This window comes from Loxodonta africana, chromosome 10 (assembly GCF_030014295.1).
Source record: "Loxodonta africana isolate mLoxAfr1 chromosome 10, mLoxAfr1.hap2, whole genome shotgun sequence".
Lineage (NCBI taxonomy): Eukaryota > Metazoa > Chordata > Mammalia > Proboscidea > Elephantidae > Loxodonta > Loxodonta africana.
The window spans coordinates 26,584,734-26,606,869 of record NC_087351.1 but is presented as its reverse complement, the minus strand read 5'-3'; the positions used below and the strand labels follow the sequence as shown (position 1 = coordinate 26,606,869).

The 22,136-nt window shown below is 36.5% G+C and overlaps 1 protein-coding gene and 1 pseudogene across 1 annotated transcript; one reads left to right on the top strand and one right to left on the bottom strand.

Moving 5' to 3' along the window:
• The first annotated feature begins 577 nt into the window (after positions 1 to 577).
• LOC100677214 (olfactory receptor 11H6-like) lies at positions 578 to 9,044 on the top strand (annotated as a pseudogene).
• Positions 9,045 to 13,286: 4,242 nt separating this feature from the next.
• Positions 13,287 to 15,286, bottom strand: LOC100676642 (olfactory receptor 4K15-like). The gene has a single exon (XM_064291903.1). It carries the CDS (start codon positions 14,723 to 14,725, stop codon positions 13,805 to 13,807), a length of 921 nt encoding a protein of 306 aa, XP_064147973.1. The 5' UTR covers positions 14,726 to 15,286; the 3' UTR covers positions 13,287 to 13,804.
• Between the last annotated feature and the right edge of the window lie 6,850 nt (positions 15,287 to 22,136).

The window sequence follows — 22,136 nt, the reverse complement described above, 5'->3', positions numbered from 1 at the left end:
TAAGTTTCATTACCAGAGTCATAACTTTTTCTTTACCATCAGAGGGGAGATTACTTTCAATTACAATTAAAGCAGCAAACTTACATCTGGTGAAATGATTTTATTTCTCGTCATTATTCCAAATTTAAAAAAAAAGAAACTGAGTTACAATAGGAAAAGTATAAGGAACTGAAACAAATTCTGGCATGCCGTGTAAAGGGTGGAACAGGAAACCATGGTTCAATATGACCACTGTGTTATAAATTCCCTCTCTAGAGAGCCACTCCCCAAAGATGACCTTCACAAAACGGACAAGGTCTGGAAATTTCAGCTGTATGTTTGATTCTGCTTAATCATGAGAAACTATATTCTCTTTGCAACTGTTAAGTTGTCTGTTGCATCTTCTACCTATATAAGCAAGATGACCACAAAAAGCAAGCCCTAAATGACGTCCTTGAGGGATTTACTAATTCTGCAATGTTCTTGCTACTAAAAGCCTCCATAGCACTTCATATGAGGTTTCACACTAATGTGTGGAACACAATTATGTTGAGTTTTTCTGAGATCTGAGGCTAGGGTTTGCACTCTGATATGGAGGATGACATTCAACTATACAGATATCTATGCTACCCACCTTGTATCTTCAGGTAAGTGTAAAGTTCTGATGACTTCAACTTCCCTGTTACCATCCTCCCACCCCTGCTATAGCTTTCTATTCTACCACTGAATATGTGAATTATGAAAGCATTGATTCTCCGAACAAAACCCAAGGTTTTATCTGAAAGCTTATAAAAATGTTATTTCAAAAGTTTACTGTTAAAGAGGCTTGTCTGTTCCCTTTTTGCATTTCTCCTATATATGAGGGAATTCAGACCCTAAGTCAGGGCAAAGTTTTAGGAAATGAATATGGACATACTTTCCTCAATGAAATGTAAAATAATATATTGCATGGTCGTATTACTTTCTATCAATTTTAGGGACTAGGAGGCAAGAAAAGTTTATTTTCCCTTGGATGGCAAAGTTTGAGGGTTAGTCTTTGTGAACATAACCAACTTTGACATTTCTTTTTAAATGATGTATGTTTGACTTTAATATCAAATATTTTATATCAACTGTAAACTTAGCTGAAGAACAACATAAAGATTAGGAATTGAATTTGATATAAATGACAATGTTATCCTAGAGCCTGGGTCCTTAATTATGCCAGATTGTCACATTTTGCCTCCAGACACATTGATAGAATTAGCCCACTTTTCTAGAAAGCTCTTCGTCTTTTAATTACTAATTTGTAGCACTAATTTGGAAATTCCAGATGCTTCCGATTTAGGTTGCAAGTCCTTATGCTATGCAGATACAAAACAGAACAATGGTATCATAATTTTATTTATTTATTGGCTTATTTTTTCAAAGTAGGACCTCATCGTTCTAGAATGTCTGAATGTTAATTTAAAATAAGCATGTGATTTTTTTTCCCTAAAGATTATTTTTTTGCTCTACATCAAACTGCTGTTTTCCAATGTGGATCACGATGTTTAGAGAAAATACCAAGAATAAAATATGTCAGTGAAAAAAAAAAAATCAGAAACAAGTCAAGCAGCATACAAAGCTCTTGTCCAAACGACAGTTAGCTCTGAACAGCTAGGAAAGGGATTTAATTATCCTAGGCAAGATTGACCTAGAATAGTGGTTCTCAAGCTTTTTGATTTCAAGATATCTTTATGATCTTAAAGACTATCAAAGACCCCCAAAAGCTTTTGTTTGTGTGAGTTACAGCTATTAATATTTTCCATTTTGAAAATTAAAATGAGAAAAATAAACATTTATAAATTCACTTAAAAATACAAGCAATAAACTGACTTTTTGTTAATAAAATGATGTATTTTTAAGAAAAATAACTACTTTTACCTAAACAATAAAAATTAGAAGAGTTTCATTCCTTTACAGTTTTGCAAATCTCTTTAATGTTTGGCTTAATAGAAGACAAATCAGATTCTCATATCCACTTCTACAATTAGTCTGTGTCTGTTGTGGTATCACACATCATATAGTTTGGAAATGTTCACTTAATAATCATAACAGAATTGAGAGTACAAAAAGGAAATAATACCTCATTATTATTATGGAAATAATAATAATTATTCTGGCAGTCCTGGAAGATTCTCAGACACCACCTGGTGTCCCTAGACCACACTTTGAGAACAACTATTCTAGAATATCAGCTTTGAGTATTTGTTCTTTTTACAAATTCATCTGAGGTTTGAAGACTCACACTCCATGCAAATCATATGGTATCGAAGAGCCTTACTAAATGTTATCCTGTATCTCACATATTAATTTCATTTAAAGGGTTTATTGAGGTGATAATTATGAAGACTACAGTTTCAAAATACTTAAATTGCAAGATTAAAAGAACCAGTTTAGACAAAACGTTATCAAACAATATTTATCACTAGTACCTGAAATGAAAATGATGGAATTTCTTCTCTATCAGATTACAAAGAGGAGACACATCCATTTTTCTGGGTGTCTTTGCTGATACAAATCCAACGATCAATATCTCTTTGACCTCCTATGCAGTATTCCAAGTATTATAATGCAATGAAAATTTTTTTAGAAATTTATACATGTAGTATTTTTAAGAGGATACTTTAATAAAAAGAAATTTGAGGTGTGAAATTTTCTAATAAATATTCATAATATTTCTCCTTAATATTGGGTTAGAATATATTCTAAAAATAGATGTAGGGATATAGCCCATATTCAAACACAATAAAGCTAAAATGAATCATTGTGCATATAGTATTTTAAATCTATAAATGCACCTGGATATTGTCCCTAAATCAGTTTGACAGTACATAGAGGTGTACATTATTCAACATAAATCTCTTTAACCTATATGTCAAGAACATGTGTTATCTCCACTGTATTTAGTTCTTATTCATTGACTGATTGATATAAAATTGTAAGTTACAGTTTTCAATATCAATTCTCTTTGATTGTAAACCTCAAGACAGCTGAAAAGTGTCTGTTTACTTTGTATTTATTGTGTCCAGAATGTTGTTGCTATTAGGTGTCATTGAGTCAATATTGACTCATAGTGACCCCATGAGACAGAGCAGAACTGTCCCATAGGGTTTTCTAGGATGTAATCTTAATAGGAGCAGATCACCCTATCTTTCTCCCACAGAGCTCCTAGGTGGACTTGAACCACCAACATTTTGTTTAACAGCTGAGTGATTAACTGTTGTGCCATTAAGTCTAGGATAGGACTATAAATATCTGAAAATCATGAAAAAAAGCCTGAATGAGTCATGGCATTATGTTATTGATTGACACACATACTCGTTTGACCCTACTTAAGGCATCTGCTTAATGAAAATTCTATGTAACATCACTTTTAATACAGAAATCTGTGGTCTTTGCAGCTTTAAAATCAAATAAAAACGCTAATGTTAATTGCTCTAGTTCTGTGAGTAAATTCATCCTCTTAGGCTTCCCTTGTACCTGGGAGATTCAAATCCTCCTCTTCTCATTCTTCTCTGGAACATATATCCTGACGTTGATTGGGAACCTATCCATTATCTGCATTGTAAGGTGGGATCATCAACAACAAACTCCCATGTATATCCTGCTGGCCAATTTTTCCTTCCTGGAGATCTGCTTTATAACTTCAACTACCCCCAATATGCTGGCCAACTTTGTCTCTGCAACCAACGCCATTTCCTTCTCTGGCTGCTTCCTCCAGTTCTACTTCTTCTTCTCCATGGGCACCACTGAGACCTTCTTCTTGTCCGTCATGGCCTTGGACAGGTACCTTGCCATCTGCAGGCCCCTGCACTAGCCCTCCATAATGACAGTTCGACGCTGCATCAGAATGGGAGCCTGCTGCTGGGCGTGTGGCTTCTTATACTTCCTCTTGCCTGTTTACCTAATCTCTCAGCTCCCATTTTGTTGTCCCAATAAAATCGATCACTTTCTGTGTGACCCAGGACCCCTTATGAAGCTGTCCTGTGTGCCATCTCCTGCCACTGAGGTCATCTGTGCCATGTTTAACCCTGTCCTCATGTTCTCCACCTTCCTCTTCATTATTAGCTCCAATGCCCTGGTGATCAGAGCTGTGCTGAGGGTCCCCTCAGCAGAAGGCCGGCATAAGGCTTTCTCCACATGTAGCTCCCACCTGGCCGTGGTATCCCTCTTCTATGGTTCCATCATGATTGTATATGTGAGCCCAACAACAGGCAACCCAGCTGGGATCCAGAAAATTGTGACTTTATTTTATTCTGTGTTGACTCCTCTTTTCAACCCCTTGATCTACAGTCTCCGAAATAAGGAGATGAAGGAGGCACTGAGAAAATTATTCAGAGCTGTGAGGTTTAACCAGAGGCATGGAAGAAATGTTTGAAGAACTTGTGATCAAAACTGAACTAATGCATGGAAAATAAACGATTAAAAGATTGATATTAACTAAATGAGCAAGATATCTTTTTGAAAGGAGGAGGAAGATAGCTATGTATAATAAAATGTTTATAAAGGTAACTGTAAGATCCATTTTTCTGTCCATTTTTATCACCAGAGGAAATTTTATATTAATAGTATTTTGAAAATTAAAAAAGGAAAGAAAAATGATCATTCATCTTGCTGGCATTCAGAGTTAACATCAGTTAATATTTTTCTGTCCCTGTGTACACACGCGTGCATATATACATACAGTTTTCCCTAGGTATCCCCAAGGGATTGGTTCCAGGACCCCCTTGAATATCAAAATCCCCAGATGCTCAAGTCCCTTATGTAAATGGCGTAGTATTGGCATATAACTTACTCACATCCTCCCATATACTTTAAATCATCTCTAGATTACTTGTAATACCTAATATAACGTAAATACTATGTAAATAGTTGCTATACTGTATTGTTTCAGGAATAATGACAAGGGAAAAAATGTCCTTTTTTTTTTTCTCCCAAACATTTTCCATCTGAGGTAGGTTGAATCTGCAGATGCAGAACTCACGGACACAGAGGGTTGACTGTATAAATTATCTATCCTATATATTACATAAGTTCTAAAATTTTCACTGATGATTTGAAAACCAAGCATGCTAAGTTTACAAAACAACATTTAAATATTACTTCTATCAACATTAAAATATAAGACTCAGTCATCTTTCTTATGAAAATTGATTTCTCATAACTTGTATTTCTTCTCACTATCTCATCAAGGTTTACTTAAAAGAATCTTAGTACATCAGTCAGATGGTGACATTATTTTCTTTTACATAATACTTTCACTTCTAAGAATTGTTTTTGAAAAGAGCTCTACTTAGGACAAGACATGCATTGCCTTTTTCTGATATGTTATTTATGCCTAGTGCAGGTTAGGAGATAATACCAAGTAACTCCTAAGTACTGTTGCCAAGAACACTAGTATTTCATACTCGTGGATTTTGGGGAGAATGTTCTGCTGAGTATCTTGACCACTTTCCAGATGAATCTTTATTTCACGTGTTTCAGGTAGATGAATAATTCCTTTGAAACCAGTTAATCACTGGTATGTCTTATATCTAACACATTTAAACAAATTAAACGTACCTAAAATTTTCTAAATTACTAAACACAAATTTATACCATTATTTTTCTAATAGCTTTATTGATAGTTTTATTGATATATAATTGACATACAATAAATTCATCTTTTTAAAGTGGTTTCTAGGATATTGACAGGATTATGTAATCATCACCTCTATTTAATTCTAGAATATTTTTCTCATGCCCCCCAAAAGATACCAGACCCATTAGCAACCACTCCCCACATGCCCTTTGACCCAGCCTCTGCCAATCACTCTTCTACTTTCAGTTTCTATGGATTTGCCTATGTTGGGCATTTCATGTAAATGGGGCTGTACAATATGTGGTCTTTTGTAACTAGCTGGTTTCATTTAGTGTAGTGTTTTGAAGGTTGATCTAAGTTGTAGCATGTGTTAATACTCCATTACTTTATACTGCTGGATGTTATCCATTGTATGGATATACCACAATTTTGTTTATCCACTCATCAGTTAATGTACTTTTAGGTGTGTCTACTTCTAGCTATTATTAGTAATGCTGCCATGAATATTTGTGAACAGGTTTTATTTTTGAACATATGTTTTTGAGTCTCATGCATATATAAAAGTGGACTTGCTGGGCCATATGCTAACTCTGAGTTCAGTATTTTAAGGGAACTACCAGTCTGTTTTCCGAAGTGGCTACACTGGTTTAAGAGCACAGCAATATATGGTTTTTTCAATTGCTCCACATCTTCCCCAACATTTGTGATTTTCCATATTTTTAATTGTAGCAATCCTAGTGGGTGTGAAGAACTATCTCGTTGTGGATTTGTTTTCCATTTTCATAATAGGAAATGATGTTTAGTGTCTTTTCAAGTGCTTCTTGTCTATTTGTATGTCTTCTTTGAAGAAATATCTACACAAATCCCTTGACAATTTTTTTTGGTTGTAAATTAAATTTTTATTAACTTTCAAATATAAATTTTTGTGTTAACATTCAAATTTTTAAAAATAGCTTTTATTGTGGTTTAAGTGAAAGTTTACAAATCAAGTCAGTCTCTCACATATAAACTTATATACACCTTACTACATACTCCCATTTACACTCCCCCTAATGAGTCAGCCCGCTCCCTTCTTCCAGTCTTTGTTTTTGTGACTGTTTTGCCAGTTTCTAACCCCCTCTACCCTCCCATCTCCCCTCCAGACAGGAGATGCCAACACAGTCTCAAGTGTCCACCTGATACAAGTAGCTCACACTCCTCATCAGCATCTCTCTACAACCCATTGTCCAGTTCAATCCATGTCTGATGAGTTGTCTTCGGGAATGGTTCCTGTCCTGGGCCAACAGAAGGTTTGGGGACGATGACCAGCGGGATTCTTCTAGTCTCAGTTAGATCATTAAGTCTGGTCTTTTTATGAGAATTTGGGGTCTGCATCCCACTGTTCTCCTGCTCCCTCAGGAGTTCTCTGTTGTGCTCCCTGTCAGGGCAGTCATCGGTTGTAGCTGGGCACCATCTAGTTCTTCCGGTCTCAGGATGATGTAAGCCTCTAGTTCATGTGGCCCTTTCTGGAACTCCAATTACATGCAAGTTATTCTTCTTGATAGAGTCCCATATGATTGTTAGGGTTTCTTCATTTTTTAAATTCTTTTATCTGATTTTTCTTCAACTCTATTGGTGTCAATTGCGTTGTCGTCCCACTCCCCACTCTGCATTCTAGTTGCTCGATTCTGCTCCTCTGACTTCCTATGGAGTTGTCTAATTCTGTAATTTTACTGTTAATCTTTTGGATTTCTGAATGCTGTCTCTCTATGGATTCTTGCAGCTTTTTAATTTTTCCACTATGTTCTTGAATAATCTTTTTGATTTCTTCAACTGCTTTATCAGTATGTTCCTTGGCTTTTTTTTTTTTTGTAGATTGCCTTATTTAATTTCTGAGGTCATCCTTGATGTCTTAAAGTGTTCTGTATATTAGTTTTTTATATTCTGCAACTGGCCATTCTAGGATTGTATCTTCATTTGGGAAAGATTTTGATTCTTTAATTTGGGGAGTTGTAGAAGCAATCATGGTCTGCTTCTTTATGTGGTTTGATATCGACTGCTGTCTCCAAGCCATCTATAAGATATTGTAATGATTTATTTTATATTTGCTCACTGTGTCTTACCTTGTTTTGTTTTCCTTCAATATACCCAGATGGGCTATTAGATTGTGCTGTCCTGATTGTTGTAGTCTTTGAATCACTTGTGTCCTATTACCGGGTGTTTTGGGCTGTCACCAGATATATAAGCCTAAGAGCCCATTCACTATTCTTGAATAGAATCAGCTTAGGTGTTCTGATTTTGGGCCACCAAGTGTGTGGTGTACACTGTCACCTATTATCTTAGAAGAGTAGTGGTGATAGTTGTGTGCACCAGATTCTAGTAGCAGCAGGAGGTCGCACTCCAGGAGGGGCAGGATGCTAACAGCCTTCTGCCAAGTGCCAGTGAGGTAGGTGTGCCTATATTCCTAAAGCACTTTGGTGAGTGGGCTCTGCAGCTGTAGCTTAGGCACCCAACATTTGTACCTCTAAAGATTGGTAGGCATCAGTAACCTCAGACCCCTTTGGCAGGTGGCTAGGTAGTTTGGGTGGAGCTTCAGCCTTCAGTTCCCCACTGTGGATGGGTGAGGGCTCTGTTTAATAGGTAGAGATATCAGACCTGGAAAACTTGTCTTTCCAGTGATCTGCTAAAACAATTACAGTCAGATCTCTATCAGAATTGCCTTTGCATTGTAATAGCCACCTTGTTGCCTGTAGGGATGAAAGCCGAAGACTGTGGATCTCATATGCTTGGCTGGAGCTGGTTCTGTATTTTTATTCCAGTTTTGGGAAGTCAGGGAAGGATTTTTTGTCCCTGGGTTTTTAGTAGCTGCTTCTTACAGGCCAGGAGAATGGGTTAGGAAAAGAAAAGAAAAAAAAAAAAAAACTGCAGAGCACTTCACACCCTGGCCCAGGAAATTCCAATGTTAATGAAGCCAAACGGGGCAGGGAGGGGAGATCAGATAGATAGGAGAGAGTAGCACTCAGCAATATAGACAAAGTTACTTATCTTGCTTGGTGATGACTGTTTTATCTGAGATTCCAGAGGGGCATTGGCTGGGTCAAGATTGCCCCTGAAGGTGAGGCCTGCATCCTGTGCTTATGCTGTCTCAGAAGCCGTGGTCAGCTCCTCTGCCTCCTATCCAAAGCCCAGTGCCAAGGTTCCCAGGCTCCAAAACCAGTCGCTGCCTCCCGGTGACTTCTCCTCCTGTCAGCCCCGTATGGCTGGGCTTCCCCCGAAGTCACTTCAGGAGGCTAGGGCTGTGACCCGTGCTTGCGCCATCTCAGGAAGCCATGCTCAGCTCCCCTCTGCCCAGTCCAAAACCCAGTGCCAAGGTTTTCTGACTGGGACGCTGGCTCCAGGCTTCGAAAACAGTCGCTGCTTCCCTGTGGTTGCTCATTCTTTCATTAGCCGTGTCAATGTGCAGCCTGCTTGCACTGGCTGAGTCTCTATCGAGGTTACCCCAGGGGGCTAAGGGTTAGGGCTGTGTCCCATGCCTACCCCATCTCAGCAAGCCACAGTCAGCCCTGCCACTTTGCACCAGGGAACCGCGAGGGCTCAAGGCTGTGGAGTGGGACACCGGTTCCAGAAGCGGTCGCTGCTTCAGGGTGCAGATTTCTGTTCCCTGTCACTCAGATCAACTCTTTAGATCTGTGTTTGATGGTCAGCGTTCATAGATTGTCATGTATGTGATCGATTCATTTGTTTTTCCGAGTCTTTGTTGCAAGAGGGATCCGGGTAGTTTCTACCTAGTCAGCCATCTTGGCCCCACCTCCCCTTGACGATTTTTAATTGAATTATTTGCCTTTTTATTGTTGAAGTGTACGAGGTCTTTATACATTCTGAACAAGTCTCCTACTAGATATATAATTTGCAAATAGTTTATTCCAATTTCTGTGTTTTCTTTTTACTTTCTTGAATGTGTCCTTAAAAATATCCTTAGATCTTTTTAATTCTGATAAAGTCCAATTTATCTATTTTTTCTTTTGCCACTTGTGCTTTTGGTGTCATATCTAAGAAACCATTGCTTAGTTCAAGGTTACAGAAATTACTCCTATGTTTTCTTTTGTCATTATTTTACCATGATGACTTTTTTCAGCTTCTATATTCATTTGGTTATTTCAATAGTATTTTGTCAGGACAGGAATCAAATTCATGTTCCAAATAACTACCTGAGATAATAAAGCTCCTGAAGCACTTTATGGAATAGTCAAATGTGTAAAATAATTTATAGGGTCATATGAGTCTCTATATAACATTTACATCTTGTTTTGCAATGTTGTTATTCCTAAATGCTTTGTCTCATATAACACATTTTCAAATGAAATGTATTTGATTATTTTCCCAAACCTGTTGAATCTCCATCTAATCTTTTAAAGATCATATATCCACACAATTTATTGCCAAATAATACCTCTCAGAGACACTTAATGCACAAAGTCATGATAGGAGTAAAGAATGAGAAATAAATTGTTGAAAAAGAAAACAGAAAATAGAAAAAATGGTGGCATATGGAGTAAAAGGAAGGATGAAATTAATATTATAATTATAATAATGTATACTAATAATGTTCTTTTCTTCACATACACTATAGGGAAAACAAGAGGTATGTAAACAAAGGCTTAGCATACCTAAATTATTGGTATCTTCAAAAACTTTGTTCAGTTTTTTCTTTGCTTTTGTTTCTATGTGATTGATAATTTTCATATGGTCAAATAATTATGTGAAAAACACATTTTAATAAATAGATTGAATTGGTCGTCCTTTAGTTTATTATATCTCTATTTGTTGTGGTGTTTTTTGGAATATATATTTTGAAGCAGCTAAAATATTTTCATAGAGGTGGTTTTGATGGGGTCCAGGCTGCAGCAAATAATATACTTATGAGTATGTGAAAGGAAAGAGTTGCAGCAACTGGCCTGCTACCCACTGACCCCTTCACCATAAGAATATCCTTTGGGGTAAAGGAAAGAGGCAGAAGGATCTGACTCTTGTCCTTGTTAACTGGACTCTATGTAAATCAACTACAGGTACTTGGTAAAAGAAAAAGATTTTATCTCAGAAATTCCTTTAGCAGAATTTTGCTCGCTAAGGATTACCCAGAGTAAATGGAATCCAAAGGATATATAAGACATAAAAAAAAAAACAAAACATTGCCATCAAGTCATTTCCAACTTGTAGCAACCCTATTGGACAGGGTAGAACAGCTCCAAAGGGTTTGCAAGGAGTGCTGGTGGATTCGACCTGCCCACATTTTGGTTAGCAGCCCTAGCTCTTAACTGTTAAGCCACCAGGGTTCTATATAAAACGTAGCTCCCTGGAAAATCTCATATAAGTTAGGTAACTCTTGAGAATGTAAAAGAGATGTTTCACAATGTATGTGCTCCTAGTTATATGAGGAACCCTTTGAAATGCAATTAGATCTCCAATCAGGACCAGAAGAGAATGTCTGAGTTTAAGCCAGAGGAGTTTGTTTCCCAGGAAGGAAGGATCTGGAAACTTGCCTCAATGTCAAAAATGGTTAACCCTTGGCAACCAGACTGCATAGGTTCACATTCTAGTTCTGACACCACTAGCTGTGTGACTTTTGCCAAATTGCTTCATCTCTCTGTGCTTCAACACCTTCTCTATAAAAACGAATATGATAATCACACATATCTTATAGGATTATGGAGAGAATTGGGTGAGTTAATGTATATAAAGGACTTAAAACAGTGCCTGACACATGTTTGGTACACTATAAATGCTTTTGTGATTCTTGCCACCATCATAATAAAATCAGGCCTTCAGAAAAGTAACAGTTCCTGGGGCTGATTGATTTTAATATATTTAACAATATTTACATTATTTAACATAACTAATATTATATTTTATAGAATTATATTTTATAGAATTATATATAATATTAATATATATTTGATAATGTTCACAACAGTGTGGACATTTTTCTCCTGTCTTTTGTGGGTTCTTAATACCTGGATTATCTTTCACCTATGTGCATTATAAAGGTTTCTATTTTCTTAGTTTCTTTACGATTCGAATGTACAATAATACTTTGTACCAGTCGACTGGCGTTCTTGCCGTTATGATTAACTTTGCAAGAAACTTGTATAACCTGAGTCTAAATCCTAATCTTCTTGCTGTGAAGACTTTTTGATACTATGAGTAGGAGACTATGTGTGAGAAAGGTAAGCAGAGAATCCAGTTTTCTGCAAAGGTCACATACCTATTCCACACTAGGCAGTAGTACATTCTAAACTGGGCTCTTCTGGACCTACAAGAACCCAAAAAAACAAAGCACAGGAGACAAAAACAAAATGAAACAAAACACAACAAAAACCTAGATATAAAATTCACTCTGCCACTTTCTAACAGTATTCTGATGTTGTGAGGTGCGATGGAGTTGATTTTGACTTGTATCTATCCCTGTGACAGAGCAGAACTTCCCCATAGAGTTTTGTAGACTGTAATCTTTATAGGAGCAGATTGCCAGATCTTTCTCCCTCGGAGCCGCTGGGTTGGTTCAAACCATTGACTTTTGGGTTAGCAGCCAAGCACTTGACTGTTGTACTACCAGGGCTCCTTTCTAACTGCACAAGCTTGCTCAATTTCCTTAGCCCATCTTAATATCAACCTTACTTATATCATGTATAAAATCAGCAGATAAATACCTCATAGATATTTTAAAACTAAAAAAGATGATATATATAAAATCCTTATTACATTGCTTGTTTCACAGAGTTAAATTGTGATTGCCACTAGTTTCACAATGGTATATCATTTATTTTACACATCCAATTAGAAAAGTATGCAAAGATAATGTAGAATTCTGGGAGACCTGTATTACTATAAAAAAAGTCTGAGTAAATAAAATACTTAGATACTTAATTCATTTTTTTTAATGTCCTGAATAACTTGGTATCATATGGTTCAAAGATGAACATATTTTTTTCCGCTTTGGTAGTGGGAATTATAGACTTGTTTTCTGAGACTCTAAAGAATGGGGACTAGAAGAGTCAGTTAACATTACACCAGATTGTAAAACTAGAACATAGTAGAAAAATCTAAGAGATGCCTTTAATATAATAAAAGAGAGAAAGCCTAAAATAATCTGCAGTGGGGAATCCTAAAAAACCTTAGTCTTATAAGAAACCTTGGAGGGGTGACTTCATGAGAATCCCATTGATCTCCCAATAGGATTCTGTTGCCTTCTGAGCCTGCTCTAGGCAATTTAAAAATAGAATATTGACTAAATAAAAAGGTAAAAATACAAAAGCAATGATTTATATCAGTATTAATATGTAAAATTATTCTGTTGAAAAGCTAGGGATCATGAAGACCTAGGGGGAGAGGGAATATTTTATACCAGGATTCAGGCTTTCATCATCATGAAGACTGTGGTAGAAAATTATAACTCATCTCTGAAGTAACCCAAGTTTTATTATTATTAAGCAGACAATAACATAACCAAATACAAAATACATTGGTAAATTTATTCAATAAATTGTTACCCTTGATTAATACTTATTAAGCAGCCACTTTGAACAAAGGTTTGTGAAAAGTGTTGATGTAAATGTCTTCTGCTAGATAGATGTGACCTTTTACACATTCACTGATGCCATTATCATCAATTATAGAATTGTCTTTAAGCTGTTAGTTATGTAGTACAGTATTAAATCTCTTCTTAACTAGGTATTTCATATATTGTACATAATACATCATCTGGTATATATCGTAAGTTACTTATGTAAGTATATCTATTATATCTATGGTATAAAGAAATATACCCGTTATCATTCAAAAGTGGGGTCTGAACAGTACTTTTTTGAGAAGGAAGGGCACAGTTTATTTGTGAGTAAATGTCATTTCCCATTGGTTCACAGCCAATAAACCCGCGTCTTAGGTATGATTTGAATAAACAATAAAAAAGTGCAAACAGAAATAAAAAGAGAGGAAAAAAAAAGTGCAGGGAAGAATATTAAAATGGCTAACATTCATTCTATTACTTTTATATTATCATAGAAAATCATCCTTTAATCCCAGTTACTCAATCAGTCCTTTCCACTAGTCAAAATGATTTGCTTTAACATCCCAGCAATTACATTTGTAACAGTCTAGAGACAAGACTAAAGTGACAATGGTCTTGTGGGCTTATTTTGTTTCCAGGACAAAAGCATTTCTTATGACTGTTGATGCCTGGCCAGGCTACAGATACCGGTTTTTCAGTTTTGACATAGCAGCCTTCATCTCTTTGTTTCTTAGAGTGTAGATAACTGGGTTTAAGATGGGAGTAATGATGGTGTAGAACACAGCAAGAACTTTGTCTACTGAATAACCACTGAAAGGCCATACATAGATGAAAATACATGGTCCAAAGAACAATGTGACCACAGTGATGTGGGCAGTAAGTGTGGAGCGGGCCTTTGCCATGCTAGCAGAGAAGCGATTTCTCACTGTGATCAGTATCACCGTGTAGGAGACCACCAAGAGGAGGAAGGAACTCATAGAAAGAAAGCCACTGTCTGCCACAATTAGTAGACTGACAACATAAGTGTCAATGCAGGCTAGCTTGGTCACTAGAGGGAGGTCACAGAAGAAACTATCTACCTCATTAGGACCACAGAAAGGTAAGTTAACAGTAAATGCCAACTGGCTAACAGTATGGATGAAGCCAACACACCATGGAATGAGGACAAGAATAATACACACATGGCGGCTCATGATTGTCATGTAGTGGAGAGGTTTGCATATAGCAAAGTAACGATCATAGGCCATAGACACAAGGAGCACCATTTCACCACCAGCAAAGAGATGGACGAAGAAAATCTGGGCCATACAGGCTTGAAAAGAAATAGTCTTCCGCCCTACCAGTAAGTCTGCAATCATTTTTGGTGTAGCAAAAGAGGCTACACATACATCTATAAAAGAGAGGTTTGCAAGGAGAAAGTACATGGGGGTATGAAGGCGAGCATCTGAGGTCACAGTGAGGATGATGAGAAAGTTGCCCAGCAGGATAGCTAGGTAGAGTACAGAAAATAGGACAAACAAGAAAGGCTGGAGTTCCTGAGAAGTAGAGAGTCCCAGCAGCACAAATTCGGTCACCTGAGAATGATTAGTCTCATTCATTGGCTTTGGAAGGGTCTTTATCTTCAGCTACCTGAACGGGAAAGATAGTTCAGTTAATCAACCGTAAAGGAGCTTGAGGACATGGGAGGGGCTTTGGAGTGTTAATGTTCTTTTTTTAATATAGTTGGTAGTTAATTGGCTTTTAGGGGTGGTGTGGAAAGAAGGGATCATGTTTTCCTCTTCCTTTCATGGGTTCTAAAGACCTTCTGCTATAACATTTGAAGCTCTATTCTCACTGCGAACAAGGCAGTTTTTGATATTGACTTCAGAAATTGTCTCCTTCTACAACTCAGCATTCATGGAAGGATAATTACTTGTTTTATATCCCAAAGAAGTGAAATTTACTTAATAAATGTTTATTTCCATCTTTGAATTTCCCCCACCCCCCTTATGCTAAAGAGCTATGGATATAATAGGATAAATGGTTACGGGTATACAAGAGGAAAACTTAGCTTCTACCTTTGTTTCAAAGGAAAATACTTCGTGAAGGATAAAGAGGTAGATATGTTAACTCCCTCTTCTGCCACTGACTAACTTGGTGACTTCGAGCAAATTTCTTAAATCAAGACCTGCATTTTTTCAGAATGTAAGATTAAGTTGTCAAGCAACCCAAGCACTTTTCTTTTCAACATAAATCTACTCTTTTTTTAGCTCATCCTTTTTAAAAGAAGTTAAACGCCTGCTTTGCTCAGAGCACTGTATCAGGCACTGGTAATAGAGCAGTTAGTTCTGTAACTCTCTCCCTGGATGACCATTTACTAATATCATAACCTCTTGTTCATTTAGAGAAGAGCACATTCCTTATTAGATGAAACAAGAATAGCTTTAGCTTTTACTAAAATAACTATTTTTAGGCCCATTAGAATCTCTATAGTGAAAACATGAAACCATTGGAATAAAATATTCTAAGTTAAAATCACAGGTACGTCATTGGGCAGCTGTATGATTTTGAGCAGCTCATTTATTTAGCCTTTTAGGGATCAGAGAATAATATTACTCTGAAGGGAACGTTGAAAATGTATCTTAAGAGATTATGTAGATGAGAGCTCTGTAAACAGTTGTAATGACTACACATATATAAGCACCCTCAATGATGTATTATTTCAGATCAGAATAAGTACTTATTTCTAATAAATACAGCTACTCAAAGAGGGTGTGATGTAACTTGTACAAGAATGAGTTCTCATTTCCAGATGTGCTAAAGTAAAGCCAACTTTTTGTTTTTTTATAATCTTTAAGGTGAATTAAGACATGCATAGAAGGTTTTACTTGATGAGTCTCAAAAACCAAACCAAACCCACTGCTGTCAAGTCAATTTCGACTCATAGCCACCCTATAGGACAGAGTATAACTGCCCCATAGGGTTTCCACGGAGGGCTAGGTAGATTCAAACTGCCAATCTCTTGGTTAGCAGCTATAGCTCTTAACCACTAGGCCACCAGAGTTTCCTGGTGAGTCTCAGGTCCCTTCTATTCTGAATCCCTGTAAAGTCAGCCTTTTCCCCAAACCTTCTATCTCTGGATAATGATGACTGGCGGATAAAGTGAAGTAGATATAAGTATAAATTACAGATGCCATCAAACCCTACCAGTTTAAAGTTAGATTCTTTAGACACTTGCTTTCATTACCTGCTCCATCCACTTCCATTTCCCCCTCCTTAAAAAAAAAAAAAAAAAAAGTTTTTTTTTTTTTCCTCTAGTGTTAGTGCATGGTTCTCAGGAAGATATTAACAAAAACCTTTCACTTGCCTAAGAAAAAAAGAAGAGTGTGGACACATCTTTCAATCTATAGTTATTCAGGTTTGGAAAAGATTTAATTGTCAAATATGGGTTGCTGGAAAAACACTGACCTGACCCTGAGGAGATGCGTCATAAAAAGGTTTATTGGTAAAGAAGAATGAAACAGGCATGGGGGTCTGTGGCCAGGATGCGGCAGTCTTCAAAGAAGCGAGACAGGTCTGGTTGCAGTATTCTAATGTAATCCCTTAGGTGCCTTGAGGAGCACTTTGAGCTGTCAAAAATCTGAAAGAGTAAATAAAAAGAAAGAAGCCAGGAAGCACTGAAAACAAATTTACCAATTTCAAATGTTGCATAGAATTTAGTGTAATTGTTGCTGTATTGCTTCTGTTGGCAATAACGGTAAACTAGGAAATACATTGATATTCACAATAACTTGCAAAGACCTCTAGATGTTAAAACCAATCACATCTCACTAACGGTCACATGAACATTGATGTTCTGGCCTGCGCTCAGCTGCATATCCTAAGACAGTGCTGCCTTCCAACTTCATCTCCTGAAATATGAATGGAGATCGTCAAGGAGTTACAGCATTGATCTCAAGGTGGAGCTCAGAAATTTCAGTAATTTTTTTTTTTTTTTTTTTAATGTAAGCCCTGCCTTTTTGATTAGGAAAAAGTTTTAGTCAGAAACAGTAATCAAACACATTATAAAATATGTTTTAGGAAGTAGCCTCAGTAAAAATAGTCATCGGTATATCTGTAAAGTCCCTGAAGTGTCAGGAAATTGAGTCATTTTGTCAAAATCCTAGTTAGAAAATCCTTAGACTTTTTTCTTCCTTTGTTTCACTCTCCCTAGATTTACAGTGCAGATACAATATTTTGTCCTCCTCAGGGTTTTCTTGTATATGATCATCATATAATTAAATGAAATATTTTGTCCTGTAATAATACAATGTGTTTTACCACAGTAGTGATAAGATTCTCAAACTAGGCATCATACATGGGGTATGCTTTTCCTTACCTAGGTGCACAGCAGGTGATTCTTATTTTCATTAGTTATTTTATTTTAATATTGTCCTGTTTTGAATAGAGGCCACTCTAAATTATAAGCTTTAAAATAACTACAATAAATATATAAATGTGCTATAGAGGGAGCATTAGCCTGGATTTAGGCAATCTCCATTCTATTTGCCACAGATTTACAAATTTTTGGCAAATCACACACCCTCCCCAGCACTCTTCTTCTCTTTAAAAAAAGGGAGAGGGGCAGAATTCTCCCTCCTAAACTGTCATAATCTATAATCTTCTGGCTTTTGAAAGCAAATCAATTCGGTGTTAAAAATAATGCAACTGGTTGTATCGATGGAAACAGTATATACATTTAGATAAGTAAAACAAGCCTGGTTTTAACAAATATGATCAGGCATCATTCACTCTGCAGGGTCAGGTATTTGGACAACTATTAATAGATGAAATGGGCACAGAACCTCAGAAGATTAAAGAAGAAGACAGAGAATAAATTGATTCTCTCTGCTTGCTCGTCTGACAGAATCAAGAGTCTAGGAAGCACAGAGCTCTCCTTGCCTATGCCTTGTAATACCTGCACCAATCGAGTGAATCAAAATTTTTGAGGAACCACTGAATGAGGAGCAAAGGTAGAGAACCCAAGTCTTTCTAGACTTCAGCCTAACCCTTCATGCTCTCTAGGATGTTATCATCCTCAGAACACAGAAAGAAGGAAAACCATGATAATGAATAGAAGCTAAGTAGATATTTGACATCATAGATTGTAACGATGAGTGTAAGTGATGATAATATATGTGCCTGGAATATAATAGACACTGAAATGGAAGGGGAGTTGTAGGGAAGGAGGGGAGAGAGAGAGGAAAATCTGAGGTTTCATACCATGTTAAAGTAATCTTATAATCCATTATTCTATTGGGCTGATTGTCTTATCTCTGAAAAAATGTTTCTGAAAATATCATAATTTCGTAAACATTCATCTTTCTAATATCTAGTGAATAATAAGGTCATTAATTTTCATTTTTCAAGACAAAGGAAATAGCTAGAAAATCTTATTCACACTAACTTCTCCACAATATACAAATACAAATGTTACCTACTAGGCCAATGTTATATTTCATGTTCTATTTTCTTCTTAATAATTAAAGTAGGTACATGCTAATAAAAATGAATGATATTCTTCTAGTTGATAATGTAAAATGAGCTAGATTATCATGAAGGCTCTTTTTATCTCAAAATTCTAAGTGCAATATGTAATGAAAATATGTGGAGTTTGGAAAAGTCGTTCAGAATTCCTTGGACTATAATCAGAGCATCCAGCAGCTTCTTTGTTAATCAATTATTTACTTTTACATTGCCAATGTACCTCAACCTTAAGTTTTTTCATTTCTCAAAACACACCATAAAAGAATTTCCCCCTTCTGCCCAAGTTTGACACATAGGAAATTATATTAATATTCATCTCTAAAAACATCAATAGAACTCTGAAACCATAAAGTTGCATAGTTTTTCCTTGTACTTAATTTAATATTATAATACTTGATTTCTGAGAAGCAATAAAGGACATTCTATTAACCATTATTATACTTCATGTAGCTACTCCTTCCTTCATTTCAGGCAGCTTTTGATAGTTAATAAATACTTGTTTAACAAAAAGCTGAATGTCCTCTGAGTAAGAAGCATAAATAAAACCAGAGACATATAATGTTTGTAACATCCTTCTGTTCATCAGATTCTGATTTTACTCCTATCAGAGCTGCCTGTACACCAGTGTGGGGGGCGAGTCATGTAGACAGACAGGAATTTACCTCTTCCAGGAAGAGTTTCCAGTTTAACTGAGACAAAAAACTGACGTCCCCTTTGCTGACTTCTAGTTGTCAATTTTGCATCTAGAGGACAGTTTCCTCATTGTTAATCTATTCCAAGAAAATATGTTTGAAATACATTTATAATATATGTATGAGTCCTTATTTTTCTCTAAAACCCAACCAATTTCCATTTACCTGTGAGTTTTTACAATGGAAATATTTGCATAATATCCTTGACTTGATGAATTTTAACTTGGCCTGCTGTACTCAACTATGCTAAAATAAGTTCTTCAGGTAAAGTAGTGAGGGGTCTTTTCCTTTTGCTCTCAACCACCTAATATAAAGCCTTCAATCCTGATGCCAGGAAAGTGATATCATTGGAGAAGTGAAAAATCACCCTTTGGAGATCTGTGAAGTCACCCTGCATTGGGAGTAATTATGTTTTACAAAAGAATTTTTCCAGAGATGACAAAAAAAAACAAGTTTTTATCTAATGGTTACTCCATCTCAAGGCAAAAGACTATTTGATTTCCACTCAGACTCTTAGTCAGCAAAGTAGTTTTTTGATCCTCTCAACTTTTTGTCAATAAAACAATGATACATTCTTAAAAATGATCACCTATACTCAAGGTCATTTCCCCCAACTGCAAGTTTAATCTACTGTGAAATGTCAAATGCTCAAATGATTCTACCATATATCCTTTCATAGAACAAATTTACTCCCTCTTCAACATGACTGGTCTTCACATATTTCGTCTCAATGGCAAATCTTCTATTTTCCCCAAGGAAAAAATCTTGAAATGTTTCAACTAGATCTTTAAAATATGCTTTACATACTTGACTATCTCTTGAGGTTTTGATGTAAATATTAAATGGTCATCTTTAAAGAAATTGAAGATGAGTTTCTGTACCACTAAGCAAACTCAGTTTTCTGCATATACCCTAGTAAACGTTTCACATACACAAGGACATATGCCTAATGACAGACAGTGAGAACAACCTAAGGGTCTGCAGATTGGGGAATGGAAAAGTAACTTGCAATATTTTAATGCAATGGCATACTATTCAATAATTAAATTAATCATTTGTACTTTATGTGGGGACATTCAGAAATTTCAAACGCACACTGAAGAAAACAATAAATTGAAGATTATTATTATTATGATCACATTTGCATAGACTGAAAAAAGTATAAACACACACTTATAAAACAAAAGTTTTAAAACATCTGGGAAAGGAACACACACAAAATTCTAAAGAGTCTTGGAAGAGAATTTAAGGAAAGAGGTCAAGAAGTATATGAAGGGTAATATTACATATATTTTAAAGTTCTCCAGCAGCTATAGTAAAATATCATTATTTGCTATACATGAGGGGAAATGCAGGATGGCATTTAAATTTTTTGCTATGCTTTTTTTTCTTGAACATTTTGCATTAAAAGAGATTCTCATATTCTTGAGTACAGTACAGGACTGGTAAATATGTGATGATGAATTTGTCAAAATCCATAGAAGTGTTCATTAAGAGGATTTAGATTTAGATTTAATGTTCGCAAACATAATCAAACACGCAAAAAAGCAGAACATCAACTAGAGTGTTGGGCATCCTGGATGCAATGTAGAATCTAACAACCAAACCTGACTGTATTTCAAATGCATGACATAGCTGCACAGAAAGAGATGCAACTTTGGAACATCTCAGTTTTTATTGGACACTTTAAGGCTAAAGATAAACGCAATTGTACATTACACAAAAAGAAACAGTCTTTGATGGTTACAAGGAGGGGAGGCATGGGGACGGAAAAACACTAAATAGGCAATAGATAAGTTGTAACTTTGGTGAAGGGTGAGATAGCACACAATACTGGGGAAGCCAACACAGCTTGTCCAAGGCAAGGTCATGGAAGCTCCATGTACACATCCAAACTCCCTAAGGGACTGAATAAATGGGCTGAGGGCTGCAGGGACCATGGTCTTGGGTAACATCTAGCTCAACTGGCATAACATAGTTTATAAAGAAAATGTTCTGCATTCTACTTTGGTGAGTAGAATCTGGGGTCTTAAAAGCTTGTGAGCAGCCATGAAAGATACTCCACTGGTCTCATCCCATCTGGAGCAAGGGAGAATGAAGAATACCAAAAAGATTAGTCCAAAGGACTAATGGGCCACAACTACCACAGCCTCCACCCTACTGAGTCCAGCACAACTAGATGGTTCCCCACTATCACCACTGACTGCTCTGACAGGGATCACAACAGAGTGTCCAGGACAGAGGGAGAGAAAATTGTAGAATAAAATTCTAACTCAAAAAAAAAAAAAAAAAAAAGACTGGACTTACTTATCTTACAGAGACTGTAGAAACCCCAAGTGTATGGCTCCCAGACACCCCTTTAGCTCAGTAATGAAGTCACACCTGAGGTTCATCCTTCAGCCAAAGATTATCCAGGCCCGTAAAACAAAATGAGACTAAATGGCCACACCAGCACAGAGACAAGGACGAGACGGCAGAAGGGGACAGGAAAGCTGGTATCAGGGAACCCAAGGTCGAGAAGTGGAGAGTATTGACATGCCGTTGGGGTGGGCAAACAATGTCACAAAACAATATGTGTTCGAATTGTTTAATGAGAAGCTAGTTTGTTCTGTAAACCTTCATCTAAAGTACAATAAAAAAGTAATTGTACATTAACATTGTACTATGGTTAATAAGACGACAAGTAGGCTTAAATATGGATCTCTTCCAGTCAGTTGGCCAGAAAGATGTCTTCCATATTTCTTGGCATAGACCAGTGAGCACCTCCAGCACCACATCTGTTTGTTGAAACATCTCAATTGAGATTCCATCA

Coding starts and splice junctions, on each gene's coding strand:
- LOC100676642 (XM_064291903.1), bottom strand. CDS start 14,725: ATGAATGAGACTAATCATTCTCAGGTGACCGAATTTGTGCTGCTGGGA.